We start from the raw sequence: 17500 nt of genomic DNA, 5'->3' as shown, positions 1-17500 counted from the left end.
TCCTCCCTCTAGCCTAGCATGCTGATAGGCTGACTGCCAACACTAAAACCCTCCTCCCTCTAGCCTAACATGCTAATAGGCTGACTGCCAACACTAAAACCCTCCTCCCTCTAGCCTAGCATGCTGATAGGCTGACTGCCAACACTAAAACCCTCCTCCCTCTAGCCTAGCATGCTGATAGGCTGACTGCCAACACTAAAACCCTCCTCCCTCTAGCCTAACATGCTAATAGGCTGACTGCCAACACTAAAACCCTCCTCCCTCTATCCTAGCATGCTGATAGGCTGACTGCCAACACTAAAACCCTCCTCCCTCTAGCCTAGCATGCTAATAGGCTGACTGCCAACACTAAAACCCTCCTCCCTCTAGCCTAGCATGCTGATAAGCTGACTGCCAACACTAAAACCCTCCTCCCTCTAGCCTAACATGCTAATAGGCTGACTGCCAACACTAAAACCCTCCTCCCTCTAGCCTAGCATGCTAATAGGCTGACTGCCAACACTAAAACCCTCCTCCCTCTAGCCTAGCATGCTAATAGGCTGACTGCCAACACTAAAACCCTCCTCCCTCTAGCCTAGCATGCTAATAGGCTGACTGCCAACACTAAAACCCTCCTCCCTCTAGCCTAGCATGCTAATAGGCTGACTGCCAACACTAAAACCCTCCTCCCTCTATCCTAGCATGCTGATAAGCTGACTGCCAACACTAAAACCCTCCTCCCTCTAGCCTAGCATGCTGATAGGCTGACTGCCAACACTAAAACCCTCCTCCCTCTAGCCTAGCATGCTGATAAGCTGACTGCCAACACTAAAACCCTCCTCCCTCTAGCCTAACATGCTAATAGGCTGACTGCCAACACTAAAACCCTCCTCCCTCTAGCCTAGCATGCTAATAGGCTGACTGCCAACACTAAAACCCTCCTCCCTCTAGCCTAGCATGCTAATAGGCTGACTGCCAACACTAAAACCCTCCTCCCTCTAGCCTAGCATGCTAATAGGCTGACTGCCAACACTAAAACCCTCCTCCCTCTAGCCTAGCATGCTAATAGGCTGACTGCCAACACTAAAACCCTCCTCCCTCTATCCTAGCATGCTGATAAGCTGACTGCCAACACTAAAACCCTCCTCCCTCTAGCCTAGCATGCTGATAGGCTGACTGCCAACACTAAAACCCTCCTCCCTCTAGCCTAACATGCTAATAGGCTGACTGCCAACACTAAAACCCTCCTCCCTCTAGCCTAACATGCTAATAGGCTGACTGCCAACACTAAAACCCTCCTCCCTCTATCCTAGCATGCTGATAGGCTGACTGCCAACACTAAAACCCTCCTCCCTCTAGCCTAGCATGCTGATAGGCTGACTGCCAACACTAAAACCCTCCTCCCTCTAGCCTAGCATGCTGATAGGCTGACTGCCAACACTAAAACCCTCCTCCCTCTATCCTAGCATGCTGACAGGCTGACTGCCAACACTAAAAACCCTCCTCCCTCTAGCCTAGCATGCTAATAGGCTGACTGCCAACACTAAAACCCTCCTCCCTCTAGCCTAGCATGCTGATAGGCTGACTGCCAACACTAAAACCCTCCTCCCTCTATCCTAGCATGCTGATAGGCTGACTGCCAACACTAAAAACCCTCCTCCCTCTAGCCTAGCATGCTAATAGGCTGACTGCCAACACTAAAACCCTCCTCCCTCTAGCCTAGCATGCTGATAGGCTGACTGCCAACACTAAAACCCTCCTCCCTCTAGCCTAGCATGCTAATAGGCTGACTGCCAACACTAAAACCCTCCTCCCTCTATCCTAGCATGCTGATAGGCTGACTGCCAACACTAAAACCCTCCTCCCTCTAGCCTAACATGCTAATAGGCTGACTGCCAACACTAAAACCCTCCTCCCTCTATCCTAGCATGCTGATAGGCTGACTGCCAACACTAAAGAAAAAAAACCCTCCTCCCTCTAGCCTAGCATGCTAATAGGGCTGACTGCCAACACTAAAACCCTCCTCCCTCTAGCCTAGCATGCTAATAGGCTGACTGCAAACACTAAAACCCTCCTCCCTCTAGCCTAGCATGCTGATAGGCTGACTGCCAACACTAAAACCCTCCTCCTCTAGCCTAGCATGCTGATGATAGGCTGACTGCCAACACTAAAACCCTGCTCCTCTATCCTAGCATGCTGATAGGCTGACTGCCAACACTAAAACCTCCTCCCTCTAGCCTAGCATGCTAATAGGCTGACTGCCAACACTAAAACCCTCATCCCTCTAGCCTAGCATGCTGATAGGCTGACTGCCAACACTAAAACCCTCCTCCCTCTAGCCTAGCATGCTGATAGGCTGACTGCCAACACTAAAAACCCCTCCTCCCTCTAGCCTAGCATGCTGATAGGCTGACTGCCAACACTAAAACCCTCCTCCCTCTAGCCTAGCATGCTAATAGGCTGACTGCCAACACTAACCCCCCCCCCCTCTATCCTAGCATGCTGATAGGCTGACTGACGACACTAAAGACATTCCCTCCCTCTATCCTAGCATGCTGATAGGCTGACTGCCAACACTAAAACCTCCCTCCCTCTATCCTAGCATGCTGATAGGCTGGCTGCAGAATGTATTCATCTGTGGGACAGGAGCATCAGGCTCCCTCTCTCTCCTCCAGTCCCTCATACCTATCTCCCTCCCTCCCCCTGCCCTCCACATACCTCTCCTCCCTCTCGCTCATCTCGTCCTCTACCTCTCCCGCTGCCCTCTCTGTCTCCCTCCCTACCTCTCCCTACCCGCCCTACCTACCCGTCTCCCTACCCGCCCTACCTACCTCTCCCGCTACCGTCCTACTACCTACCTCTCCCCCTCTCTCTCCTCCCTACCTCTCCCTCCTCTCTCTCTCCCTCCCTACCTACCCTCTCCCTCCTATCTCTCTCCCTCCCTACCTACCTCTCCCTTCCGGCCCTACCTACCTCTCCCTACCGCCCTACCTACCTCCCCCCTCCCTCCCCCTCCCTACCTCCCCCACCGACTCTCTCCTTCCCTACCTCCCCATCCCTCCCTCCCCCTCCCTACTTCCCCTCCGACTCTCTCCTTCCCTACCTCCCCCTCCCTACCTCCCTCCCTCCCTACCTCCCCCTCCGACTCTCTCCTTCCCTACCTCCCCCTCCCTACCTCTCCCTCCCTACTTCCCCCTCCGACTCTCTCCTTCCCTACCTCCCCCTCCCTACCTCCACATCCCTACCTCCCCCTCCGACTCTCTCCCTCCCCCACCGACTCTCTCCCTCCTACCTCCCCTCCGACTCTCTCCTTCCCTACCTCCCCATCCCTCCCTCCCCCTCCCTACTTCCCCCTCCGACGCTCTCCTTCCCTACCTCCCCCTCCCTACCTCTCCCTCCCTACCTCCCCCTCCGACTCTCTCCTTCCCTACCTCCCCCTCCCTACCTCTCCCTCCCTACTTCCCCCTCCGACTCTCTCCTTCCCTACCTCCCCCTCCCTACCTCCACATCCCTACCTCCCCCTCCGACTCTCTCCTCCCCCACCGACTCTCTCCCTCCCTACCTCCCCCTCCGACTCTCTCCTTCCCTACCTCCCCCTCCCTACCTCTCCCTCCCTACCTCCCCCTCCGACTCTCTCCTTCCCTACCTCCCCCTCCCTACCTCTCCCTCCCTACCTCCCCCTCTGACTCTCTCCCTCCCTCCCCCTCCCTACATCACCCTCCAACTCTCTCTCTCCCTCCACCTCCCTACCTCCCCCTCCGACTATCTCTCTCCCTCCCCCTCCCTACATCACCCTCCAACTCTCTCTCTCCCTCTACCTCCCTACCTCCCCCTCCGACTCTCTCTCTCCCTCCCTACCTCCCTACCTCCCCCTCCAACTCTCTCTCCCTCCCTCCCTCTCTCCCTCTCCCTCCCTACCTCCCCCTCCCTACCTCCCCCTCCCTACATCACCCTCCAACTCTCTCCTTCCCTCCCTACATCACCCTCCAACTCTCTCTCTCCCTCCCTACCTCTCTCCGTCCCCCTCCCTACCTCCCCATCCAACTCTCTCTCTCCCTCCCTACCTCTCCCCCTCTCCCTCCCTACATCACCCTCTGACTCTCTCCCTCCCTCCCCCTCCCTACCTCCCCCTCCAACTCTCTCTCCCCCTCCCTACATCACCCTCCAACTCTCTCCTTCCCTCCCTACCTCCCCCTCCAACTCTCTCTCCCCCTCCCTACATCACCCTCCAACTCTCTCCTTCCCTCCCTACCTCCCCCTCCAACTCTCTCTCTCCCTCCCTACATCTTTTAAAACTTTACTATTGTTATCGAAAATGTTCCCAGTGAAATATCATGTCAAAAACATTCTTAACCCCATATTCACCCCACGGCCTAAAATACTATCTTTCAAGCGGTTGCAACAGCTTTGCAACAAAGCAAATGTTTGTATTTGAAATCAGGCATGGAAAGACACGTTAACACATTCCCACATTTAAAATGCATGGAGACGAGTTAGATCATTGAGTAAACCTGGTCATGATACGCAGAGTTGCACAAATCCAATGAAGATTCCCCCTTTTACTCCCCAACATCAAACAACCACACGACACACACATAGAGACACAAACACTACCCCCCCCCCCCCCCCCCGGACACACAGACACCCAGACCCTCCCACTGTGTCTCTCTGTCCTACCCATAGTGCAGTGCTCTCCATTCCACCCCGGGCTGCATTCACACTTCCCTTCCTTGCAGGTGCCGTGCTCGCTGCAGCGTGGGTGACACGCCCGCTGGTCACACCCGGCGCCCATCCAGCCGTCGTCACAGCGACAGGTGCCCGACATGCAGATGCCATGTCCACCACAGTCCGCTGCACAAATCTCTGTGGGAGCCGGGGAGACAGAGAAAATAGAGGGAGGGGAAGGGAGATAGAGAGAATAGAGGGAGAGGAAGGAAGACAGAGAGAATAGGGGAAGGGAGATAGAGAGAATAGAGGGAGAGGAAGGAAGACAGAGAGAATAGATGGAGGGGAAGGAAGACAGAGAGAATAGAGGGAGAGGAAGGGAGACAGAGAGAATAGATGGAGGGGAAGGGAGACAGAGAGAATAGATGGAGAGGAAGGGAGACAGAGAGAATAGAGGGAGAGGAAGGAAGACAGAGAGAATAGAGGGAGAGGAAGGAAGACAGAGAGAATAGATGGAGAGGAAGGGAGACAGAGAGAATAGAGGGAGAGGAAGGGAGACAGAGAGAATAGAGGGAGAGGAAGGAAGACAGAGAGAATAGATGGAGAGGAAGGGAGACAGAGAGAATAGAGGGAGAGGAAGGAAGACAGAGAGAATAGAGGGAGAGGAAGGAAGACAGAGAGAATAGAGGGAGAGGAAGGGAGACAGAGAGAATAGATGGAGAGGAAGGGAGACAGAGAGAATAGATGGAGAGGAAGGGAGACAGAGAGAATAGATGGAGAGGAAGGAAGACAGAGAGAATAGATGGAGAGGAAGGGAGACAGAGAGAATAGATGGAGAGGAAGGAAGACAGAGAGAATAGAGGGAGAGGAAGGAAGACAGAGAGAATAGAGGGAGAGGAAGGAAGGAAGGAAGACAGACAGTAAGAGAATGAGAGAAAGATGGAGGAGGAGGAGGAGGAGGAGGAGACAGACAGGGTGAAGATCAGAACACATCCAGGAGTTATTGTGAGGAAGAGGGTCTTGCCACGCTCCACTACCTTGTCTGCTGGCCGCTGAAAAGACATTCCTGCACCTCATAAGGGACCAATCCCGTTCGACAGAACAAATCTAGTAAGAGCATTACAAAGAAAGGACATGGATTGCGGAGGAATTAACTAAATGTATGCTTCTCAACATCAACTGTTCAGAGGAGGCCTTCGTGGTCGAATTGCTGCAAGGAAACCACTACTAAAGGACACCAATAATAAGAAGAGACTTGCTTGGGCCAAGAAACACGAGCAATGGACTTTAGACCAGTGGAAATCTGTCCTTTGGTCTGATGAGTCAAAATTAGAGATTTTTGGTTCCAACCGCCATGTCTTTGTGAGACAAGGTGTGGGTGAACGGATGATCTCAGCATGTGTGGTTCCCACCGTGAAGCATGGAGGAGGAGGTGTTATGGTGTGATGGTGCTTTGCTGGTGACACTGTCTGTGATTTATTTAGAATTCAAGGCACACTTAACCAGCATGACTCCCACAGCATTCTGAAGCGATACACCATCCCATCTGGTTTGGGCTTAGTGGGACTATAATTTGTTTTTTCAACAGGACAATGACCCAACAAACCTCTAGGCTGTATAAGAACTATTTGACCAAGAAGGAGAGTGCTGCATCAGATGACCTGGCCTCCACAATCCCCCAACAAATTGAGATGAGTCGGACAGCAGAGTGAAGGAAAAAGCAGCCAACAAGTGCTCAGCACATGTGGGGGAAGACATAATAGGTAAAGCTGGTTGAGAGAATGCCAAGAGTGTGCAAAGCTGTCATCAAGGCAAAGGGTGGCTATTTGAAGAATATCACATATAAATTATATTTAAATTTGTTTAACACTTTTTGTTGGTTACTACACGATTCCATGTGTGTTGTTTCATAGTTTTGATGTCTTCACTATTATTCTACAATGTAGAAAATAGTAAAAAATAAAGAAAAACCCTTGAATGAGAAGGTGTTCTAAAACATTTGACCGGTAGTGTACACTGATTGAAGTGGATTTAACATCAATAAGAGATCAGAGCTTTGACCTGGATTCACCTGGTCAGTTGATGTCATGGTGTTCTTCATGTTTTGCCTCCTCAGTATAGGGATTGGGTTGTCATTTAGGAAGAACACCCTCTGCTATACCCTGCTCTGTCACTCTGGGAAATATTACAAGATGTTGATTTGGTGTTCATGTTTTATTCCTGGCCTGTGACTCATCAGTGTGGGATACAGAAAGAGAGAGAGAGAGAGAGAGAGAGAGAGAGGAGAGAGAGAGAGAGACAGAGAGAGAGAGAGAGAGAGACAGAGACAGAGAGAGAGAGAGAGAGAGAGAGAGAGAAGAGACAGAGAGAGAGAGAGAGAGAGACAGAGAGAGAGAGAGAGAGAGAGAGAGAGAGAGACAGAGAGAGAGAGAGCATGTAGATAGAGGAGAGGAGAGGAGAGGAGAGGGAGAGAGAGAAGGAGAGAGAGGAGAGAGAGAGAGAGAGGAGAGGAGAAGAGGAGAGGAGAGGAGAGGAGAGGGGAGGAGAGGGAGAGGAGAGGAGAGGGAGAGGGAGGAGAGGAGGAGAGGAGAGGAGAGGAGAGGAGAGAGGAGAGGAGAGGGAGAGGAGAGGAGAGGAGAGGAGAGGGAGGAGGGAAGAGGGAGAGGGAGGAGAGGAGAGGAGAGGAGAGGAGAGGAGAGAGAGGAGAGGAGAGGAGAGGAGAGGAGAGGAGAGGAGAGGAGAGGAGAGGAGAGGAGAGGAGAGGAGAGGAGAGGAGAGGAGAGGAGAGGAGAGGAGAGGAGAGGAGAGGAGAGGAGAGGGAGGAGAGGAGAGGAGAGGAGAGGAGAGGAGAGGTGATGTTAGTATCGAGGAGAGGAGAGGAGAGGAGAGGAGAGGAGAGGAGAGGAGAGGAGAGGAGAGGAGAGGAGAGGAGATGTTAGTATCGAGGAGAGGAGAGGAGAGGAGAGGTGATGTTACTATCGAGGAGAGGGTATTAGACAAGCTGACTCAGGGGCCACTAGATATCAATATGCTGCTTAGTTTCTACTAAACACAAAACTGAGATTGTGTCTGTCTGTAAAATGCCATCCAATTTCCTAAAATAGTACACTACATTTGGCTACTTATTGTCTTAAACAGTTATCTCTGTATCAGCCATCATTTTCTATTAAACTGCATGTATCCTGTCACTGCCTGATTATCCCCAACCAACTGAACCAGTTCCATCTATTCAACTGAACACGACAGGTAGATACAGCTCACATATATTGGCACTTTACAATGGAGCAGAATGTTCATTTTTCTTTTTAAGCTTTTTCTTGTTTAAAACTGGTTGAATCACTATTTTTATTTTACCCCGAAGGCACCTGAAACTTACCACAGGTGAGATAAATTGCACAGTAAACGAGAATCATTGCCTCCAACCAAATTAATTAGAATTTTGAATAATTTTGTCCATTTTTCTTTTTTTTTTGGTTCTAAAGTTCTAAATCTCAATGTCATTTGAAATCATTTATTTTATTTTTGGTCAAAACAAAACAAATACACGTTTAAACACTAAATGTTTTTTTTTTTTTCAACTTATTTTGAAAAAGTGAAATGAATTATGCCAAGGTTGCCAATATATATGATCCCCTCTGTACAATACAGTGTCAGTCAGTTAATTAGATCATTACTGGTTTGTGTAGCAGCCTATTCTATGATTGTACTACTACTAATGGACTGAGTGAGTTGGTCCTTTCAGCCAGAACATGGCATTAGAAGCTTTCAAACCTTTAAAGGAACAAATCCTCGATTCTCTCTGGATAATTACAGAGCTGGGGCTTTGTTGAATTATGCAAATGCCTTTCATTTCACATGTGATTTTTCAATTAGAGGGAGCGTCTCTGTACAGCGTTTTCATTCACAGCTAGTTAGTGTAGTTTAGGACCCACACACACACACACACTCTCTGGGAAAGCAGGCTAACAGACACACAAACACATACACTCACGCGTGAATGCACACACACATACACACACACACACACACACACACACACACACACACACACACACACACACACACACACACACACACACACACACACACACACCATCAATAGTGTATATGCAAATGAGAACTTGTTCTCAACTACCTGGTTAAATAAAGAAATTTAAAAAATTAAAATCAAAAAATATGTAATTTGGTGAATGTCCTTTTAGGAGAAGCCTTGGTTCAAATCAAATCAAATTGTATTAGTCACATGCACCGAATACAACAGGTATAGTAGACCTTACAGTGAAATGATGAATACAACAGGTGTGGTAGACCTTACAGTGAAATGCTGAATACAACAGGTATAGTAGACCTTACAGTGAAATGATGAATACAACAGGTGTGGTAGACCTTACAGTGAAATGCTGAATACAACAGGTCTAGTAGACCTCACAGTGAAATGCTGAATACAACAGGTGTAGTAGACCTCACAGTGAAATGCTGAATACAACAGGTGTAGTAGACCTTACAGTGAAATGCTGAATACAACAGGTGTAGTAGACCTTACAGTGAAATGCTGAATACAACAGGTGTAGTAGACCTTACAGTGAAATGCTGAATACAACAGGTGTAGTAGACCTCACAGTGAAATGCTGAATACAACAGGTGTAGTAGACCTCACAGTGAAATGCTGAATACAACAGGTGTAGTAGACCTTACAGTGAAATGCTGAATACAACAGGTGTAGTAGACCTCACAGTGAAATGCTGAATACAACAGGTGTAGTAGACCTTACAGTGAAATGCTGAATACAACAGGTGTAGTAGACCTTACAGTGAAATGCTGAATACAACAGGTGTAGTAGACCTCACAGTGAAATGCTGAATACAACAGGTGTAGTAGACCTTACAGTGAAATGCTGAATACAACAGGTGTAGTAGACCTTACAGTGAAATGCTGAATACAACAGGTGTAGTAGACCTCACAGTGAAATGCTGAATACAACAGGTGTAGTAGACCTCACAGTGAAATGCTGAATACAACAGGTGTAGTAGACCTTACAGTGAAATGCTGAATACAACAGGTGTAGTAGACCTCACAGTGAAATGCTGAATACAACAGGTGTAGTAGACCTTACAGTGAAATGCTGAATACAACAGGTGTAGTAGACCTTACAGTGAAATGCTGAATACAACAGGTGTAGTAGACCTTACAGTGAAATGCTGAATACAACAGGTGTAGTAGACCTTACAGTGAAATGATGAATACAACAGGTGTAGTAGACCTTACAGTGAAATGCTGAATACAACAGGTGTAATAGACCTCACAGTGAAATGCTGAATACAACAGGTGTAGTAGACCTTACAGTGTAATGCTGAATACAACAGGTGTAGTAGACCTCACAGTGAAATGCCGAATACAACAGGTGTAGTAGACCTTACAGTGAAATGCTGAATACAACAGGTGTAGTAGACCTCACAGTGAAATTCTGAATACAACAGGTGTAGTAGACCTCACAGTGAAATGCTGAATACAACAGGTGTAGTAGACCTCACAGTGAAATGCTGAATACAACAGGTGTAGTAGACCTCACAGTGAAATGCTGAATACAACAGATGTAGTAGACCTCACAGTGAAATGCTGAATACAACAGGTGTAGTAGACCTCACAGTGAAATGCTGAATACAACAGATGTAGTAGACCTTACAGTGAAATGCTGAATACAACAGGTGTAGTAGACCTCACAGTGAAATGCTGAATACAACAGGTGTAGTAGACCTCACAGTGAAATGCTGAATACAACAGGTGTAGTAGACCTCACAGTGAAATGCTGAATACAACAGGTGTAGTAGACCTCACAGTGAAATGCTGAATACAACAGGTGTAGTAGACCTTACAGTGAAATGCTGAATACAACAGGTGTAGTAGACCTTACAGTGAAATGCTGAATACAACAGGTGTAGTAGACCTTACAGTGAAATGCTGAATACAACAGGTGTAGTAGACCTTACAGTGAAATGATGAATACAACAGGTGTAGTAGACCTTACAGTGAAATGCTGAATACAACAGGTGTAATAGACCTCACAGTGAAATGCTGAATACAACAGGTGTAGTAGACCTTACAGTGTAATGCTGAATACAACAGGTGTAGTAGACCTCACAGTGAAATGCCGAATACAACAGGTGTAGTAGACCTTACAGTGAAATGCTGAATACAACAGGTGTAGTAGACCTCACAGTGAAATACTGAATACAACAGGTGTAGTAGACCTCACAGTGAAATGCTGAATACAACAGGTGTAGTAGACCTCACAGTGAAATGCTGAATACAACAGGTGTAGTAGACCTCACAGTGAAATGCTGAATACAACAGATGTAGTAGACCTCACAGTGAAATGCTGAATACAACAGATGTAGTAGACCTCACAGTGAAATGCTGAATACAACAGATGTAGTAGACCTCACAGTGAAATGCTGAATACAACAGGTGTAGTAGACCTCACAGTGAAATGCTGAATACAACAGGTGTAGTAGACCTCACAGTGAAATGCTGAATACAACAGGTGTAGTAGACCTTACAGTGAAATGCTGAATACAACAGGTGTAGTAGACCTTACAGTGAAATGCTGAATACAACAGGTGTAGTAGACCTCACAGTGAAATGCTGAATACAACAGGTGTAGTAGACCTCACAGTGAAATGCTGAATACAACAGATGTAGTAGACCTTACAGTGAAATGCTGAATACAACAGGTGTAGACCTTACAGTGAAATGCTGAATACAACAGGTGTAGTAGACCTTACAGTGAAATGCTGAATACAACAGATGTAGTAGACCTCACAGTGAAATGCTGAATACAACAGGTGTAGTAGACCTCACAGTGAAATGCTGAATACAACAGGTGTAGTAGACCTTACTGTGAAATGCTGAATACAACAGGTGTAGTAGACCTCACAGTGAAATGCTGAATACAACAGGTGTAGTAGACCTTACAGTGAAATGCTGAATACAACAGGTGTAGTAGACCTCACAGTGAAATGCTGAATACAACAGGTGTAGTAGACCTTACAGTGAAATACTGAATACAACAGGTGTAGTAGACCTCACAGTGAAATGCTGAATACAACAGGTGTAGTAGACCTTACAGTGAAATGCTGAATACAACAGGTGTAGTAGACCTTACAGTGAAATGCTGAATACAACAGATGTAGTAGACCTCACAGTGAAATGCTGAATACAACAGGTGTAGTAGACCTCACAGTGAAATGCTGAATACAACAGGTGTAGTAGACCTCACAGTGAAATGCTGAATACAACAGATGTAGTAGACCTTACAGTGAAATGCTGAATACAACAGGTGTAGTAGACCTCACAGTGAAATGCTGAATACAACAGGTGTAGTAGACCTCACAGTGAAATGTTTACCTACAGGCTCTAACCAAAAATGCAGTTTTAAGAAAATACCTCAAATACCTATAAAAAAGTAAGAGATAAGAATAATAATTAAAGAGCAGCAGTAAATAACCATGGCGGGGCAGTGAGGCTTTATACAGGGTATTACGGTACAGAGTCAGTGTGGAGGCTATATACAGGGTATTACGGTACAGAGTCAATGTGGAGGCTATATACAGGGTATTACGGTACAGAGTCAGTGTGGAGGCTATATACAGGGTATTACGGTACAGAGTCAATGTGGAGGCTATATACAGGGTATTACGGTACAGAGTCAGTGTGGAGGCTATATACAGGGTGTTACGGTACAGAGTCAGTGTGGAGGCTATATACAGGGTATTACGGTACAGAGTCAATGTGGAGGCTATATACAGGGTGTTATGGTACAGAGTCAATGTGGAGGCTATATACAGGGTGTTACGGTACAGAGTCAATGTGGAGGCTATATACAGGGTATTACGGTACAGAGTCAATGTGGAGGCTATATACAGGGTGTTACGGTACAGAGTCAATGTGGAGGCTATATACAGGGTATTACGGTACAGAGTCAATGTGGAGGCTATATACAGGGTGTTACGGTACAGAGTCAATGTGGAGGCTATATACAGGGTGTTACGGTACAGAGTCAATGTGGAGGCTATATACAGGGTGTTACGGTACAGAGTCAATGTGGAGGCTATATACAGGGTATTACGGTACAGAGTCAATGTGGAGGCTATATACAGGGTGTTACGGTACAGAGTCAATGTGGAGGCTATATACAGGGTGTTACGGTACAGAGTCAATGTGGAGGCTATATACAGGGTGTTACGGTACAGAGTCAATGTGGAGGCTATATACAGGGTGTTACGGTACAGAGTCAATGTGGAGGCTATATACAGGGGGTACCGGTACAGAGTCAATGTGGAGGCTATACACAGGAGGTACCAGTACAGAGTCAATGTGGAGGCTATATACAGGGTATTACGGTACAGAGTCAATGTGGAGGCTATACACAGGAGGTACCAGTACAGAGTCAATGTGGAGGCTTTATACAGGGTATTACGGTACAGAGTCAGTGTGGAGGCTATATACAGGGTATTACGGTACAGAGTCAGTGTGGAGGCTATATACAGGGTATTACGGTACAGAGTCAGTGTGGAGGCTATATACAGGGTGTTACGGTACAGAGTCAGTGTGGAGGCTATATACAGGGTATTACGGTACAGAGTCAATGTGGAGGCTATATACAGGGTGTTATGGTACAGAGTCAATGTGGAGGCTATATACAGGGTGTTACGGTACAGAGTCAATGTGGAGGCTATATACAGGGTATTACGGTACAGAGTCAATGTGGAGGCTATATACAGGGTGTTACGGTACAGAGTCAATGTGGAGGCTATATACAGGGTATTACGGTACAGAGTCAATGTGGAGGCTATATACAGGGTGTTACGGTACAGAGTCAATGTGGAGGCTATATACAGGGTGTTACGGTACAGAGTCAATGTGGAGGCTATATACAGGGTGTTACGGTACAGAGTCAATGTGGAGGCTATATACAGGGTATTACGGTACAGAGTCAATGTGGAGGCTATATACAGGGTGTTACGGTACAGAGTCAATGTGGAGGCTATATACAGGGTGTTACGGTACAGAGTCAATGTGGAGGCTATATACAGGGTGTTACGGTACAGAGTCAATGTGGAGGCTATATACAGGGTGTTACGGTACAGAGTCAATGTGGAGGCTATATACAGGGGGTACCGGTACAGAGTCAATGTGGAGGCTATACACAGGAGGTACCAGTACAGAGTCAATGTGGAGGCTATATACAGGGTATTACGGTACAGAGTCAATGTGGAGGCTATATACAGGGTATTACGGTACAGAGTCAATGTGGAGGCTATATACAGGGGGTACCGGTACAGAGTCAATGTGGAGGCTATATACAGGGGGTACTGGTACAGAGTCAATGTGGAGGCTATATACAGGGTATTACGGTACAGAGTCAATGTGGAGGCTATACACAGGAGGTACCAGTACAGAGTCAATGTGGAGGCTATACACAGGAGGTACCGGTACAGAGTCAATGTGGAGGCTATATACAGGGTGTTACGGTACAGAGTCAATGTGGAGGCTATATACAGGGGGTACCAGTACAGAGTCAATGTGGAGGCTATATACAGGGGGTACCAGTACAGAGTCAATGTGGAGACTATATACAGGGGGTACCGGTACAGAGTCAATGTGGAGGCTATATACAGGTGGTACCGGTACAAAGTCAATGTGGAGGCTATATACAGGGGGTACCGGTACAGAGTCAATGTGGTGGCTATATACAGGGGGTACCGGTACAGAGTCAATATGGAGGCTATATACAGGGGGTACTGGTACAGAGTCAATGTGGAGGCTATATACAGGGGGTACTGGTACAGAGTCAATGTGGAGGCTATATACAGGGGGTACTGGTACAGAGTCAATGTGGAGGCTATATACAGGGGGTACTGGTACAGAGTCAATGTGGAGGCTATATACAGGGTGTTACGGTACAGAGTCAATGTGGAGGCTATATACAGGGGGTACCAGTACAGAGTCAATGTGGAGGCTATATACAGGGGGTACCAGTACAGAGTCAATGTGGAGACTATATACAGGGGGTACCGGTACAGAGTCAATGTGGAGGCTATATACAGGTGGTACCGGTACAAAGTCAATGTGGAGGCTATATACAGGGGGTACCGGTACAGAGTCAATGTGGTGGCTATATACAGGGGGTACCGGTACAGAGTCAATATGGAGGCTATATACAGGGGGTACTGGTACAGAGTCAATGTGGAGGCTATATACAGGGGGTACTGGTACAGAGTCAATGTGGAGGCTATATACAGGGTATTACGGTACAGAGTCAATGTGGAGGCTATATACAGGGTGTTACGGTACAGAGTCAATGTGGAGGCTATATACAGGGTGTTACGGTACAGAGTCAATGTGGAGGCTATATACAGGGTGTTACGGTACAGAGTCAATGTGGAGGCTATATACAGGGTATTACGGTACAGAGTCAATGTGGAGGCTATATACAGGGTGTTACGGTACAGAGTCAATGTGGAGGCTATATACAGGGTGTTACGGTACAGAGTCAATGTGGAGGCTATATACAGGGTGTTACGGTACAGAGTCAATGTGGAGGCTATATACAGGGTGTTACGGTACAGAGTCAATGTGGAGGCTATATACAGGGGGTACCGGTACAGAGTCAATGTGGAGGCTATACACAGGAGGTACCAGTACAGAGTCAATGTGGAGGCTATATACAGGGTATTACGGTACAGAGTCAATGTGGAGGCTATATACAGGGTATTACGGTACAGAGTCAATGTGGAGGCTATATACAGGGGGTACCGGTACAGAGTCAATGTGGAGGCTATATACAGGGGGTACTGGTACAGAGTCAATGTGGAGGCTATATACAGGGTATTACGGTACAGAGTCAATGTGGAGGCTATACACAGGAGGTACCAGTACAGAGTCAATGTGGAGGCTATACACAGGAGGTACCGGTACAGAGTCAATGTGGAGGCTATATACAGGGTGTTACGGTACAGAGTCAATGTGGAGGCTATATACAGGGGGTACCAGTACAGAGTCAATGTGGAGGCTATATACAGGGGGTACCAGTACAGAGTCAATGTGGAGACTATATACAGGGGGTACCGGTACAGAGTCAATGTGGAGGCTATATACAGGTGGTACCGGTACAAAGTCAATGTGGAGGCTATATACAGGGGGTACCGGTACAGAGTCAATGTGGTGGCTATATACAGGGGGTACCGGTACAGAGTCAATATGGAGGCTATATACAGGGGTACTGGTACAGAGTCAATGTGGAGGCTATATACAGGGGGTACTGGTACAGAGTCAATGTGGAGGCTATATACAGGGGGTACTGGTACAGAGTCAATGTGGAGGCTATATACAGGGGGTACTGGTACAGAGTCAATGTGGAGGCTATATACAGGGTGTTACGGTACAGAGTCAATGTGGAGGCTATATACAGGGGGTACCAGTACAGAGTCAATGTGGAGGCTATATACAGGGGGTACCAGTACAGAGTCAATGTGGAGACTATATACAGGGGGTACCGGTACAGAGTCAATGTGGAGGCTATATACAGGTGGTACCGGTACAAAGTCAATGTGGAGGCTATATACAGGGGGTACCGGTACAGAGTCAATGTGGTGGCTATATACAGGGGGTACCGGTACAGAGTCAATATGGAGGCTATATACAGGGGGTACTGGTACAGAGTCAATGTGGAGGCTATATACAGGGGGTACTGGTACAGAGTCAATGTGGAGGCTATATACAGGGGGTACTGGTACAGAGTCAATGTGGAGGCTATATACAGGGTGTTACGGTACAGAGTCAATGTGGAGGCTATATACAGGGGGTACCAGTACAGAGTCAATGTGGAGGCTATATACAGGGGGTACCAGTACAGAGTCAATGTGGAGACTATATACAGGGGGTACCGGTACAGAGTCAATGTGGAGGCTATATACAGGTGGTACCGGTACAAAGTCAATGTGGAGGCTATATACAGGGGGTACCGGTACAGAGTCAATGTGCCGGGGCACCGGTAAGTCAAGGTAATTGAGGTAATATGTCCATGTAGGTAGAGTTATTAAAGTGCCTATGCATAGATAATATCTTAGCAACGTAGAAGGGGGGGGGGGGAGAGAAGCAGTCTGGGTGGCCATTTGATTAGATGTTCAGGAGTCTTATGGCTTGGGCGTAGAAGCTGTTTAGAAGCCCCTTGAACCTAGACTTGGCGCTCCGGTACCGCTTGCCGTGCGGTAGCAGAGAGAACAGTCTATGACTAGGGTGGCTGGAGTCTTTGACCATTTTAGGGCTTTCCTCTGACACCGCCTGATATAGAGGTCCTGGATTGAAGGAAGCTTGGCCCCAGTGATGTACTGGGCCATACGCAATACCCTCTGTAGTGCCTTGCGGTCGGAGGCAGTCGTCATACCAGGCAGTGACTTGGCATTGGTCCCCATATCCTCAAAAAGGTCTACAGCTGCACCATTAAGAGCATCCTGACCGGTTGCATCAACGACTGAGATAAAAGCCTTGGTTGGTACATCAACTGACTTATTATAACATACGGCCTTATTACTTAGTTAGGGAATTATATGTGAATTACACTGTACATTCTCAAAGCACAACATTAACACTGATTGATAGTTCAACACAATGAGATGTTAACACAATGAGATGTCAACAACACAATAATGAGATGTCAACACAATAATGAGATGTCAACACAACACAGTAATGAGATGTCAACAACACAATAATGAGATGTCAACACAATAATGAGATGTCAACACAACACAGTAATGAGATGTCAACAACACAATAATAAGATGTCAACACAATA

The 17500-nt window shown here is 47.2% G+C and overlaps 1 protein-coding gene across 1 annotated transcript in view; it reads right to left on the bottom strand.

The window, feature by feature from the left end:
• The window catches only part of tenm4 (teneurin transmembrane protein 4), a 598174-nt gene that overhangs the window by 226178 nt on the left and 354496 nt on the right, over window positions 1–17500 (bottom strand). The window contains 1 exon segment of the mRNA XM_031791303.1: window positions 4657–4842. Within this exon segment, the coding sequence (XP_031647163.1) occupies window positions 4657–4842 (186 nt within the window).

The sequence above is a fragment of the Oncorhynchus kisutch genome, linkage group LG15 (genome assembly GCF_002021735.2).
Source record: "Oncorhynchus kisutch isolate 150728-3 linkage group LG15, Okis_V2, whole genome shotgun sequence".
Lineage (NCBI taxonomy): Eukaryota > Metazoa > Chordata > Actinopteri > Salmoniformes > Salmonidae > Oncorhynchus > Oncorhynchus kisutch.
Note: the sequence above shows the minus strand (reverse complement) of the source record. Positions and strands in the feature narration are given on the sequence as shown.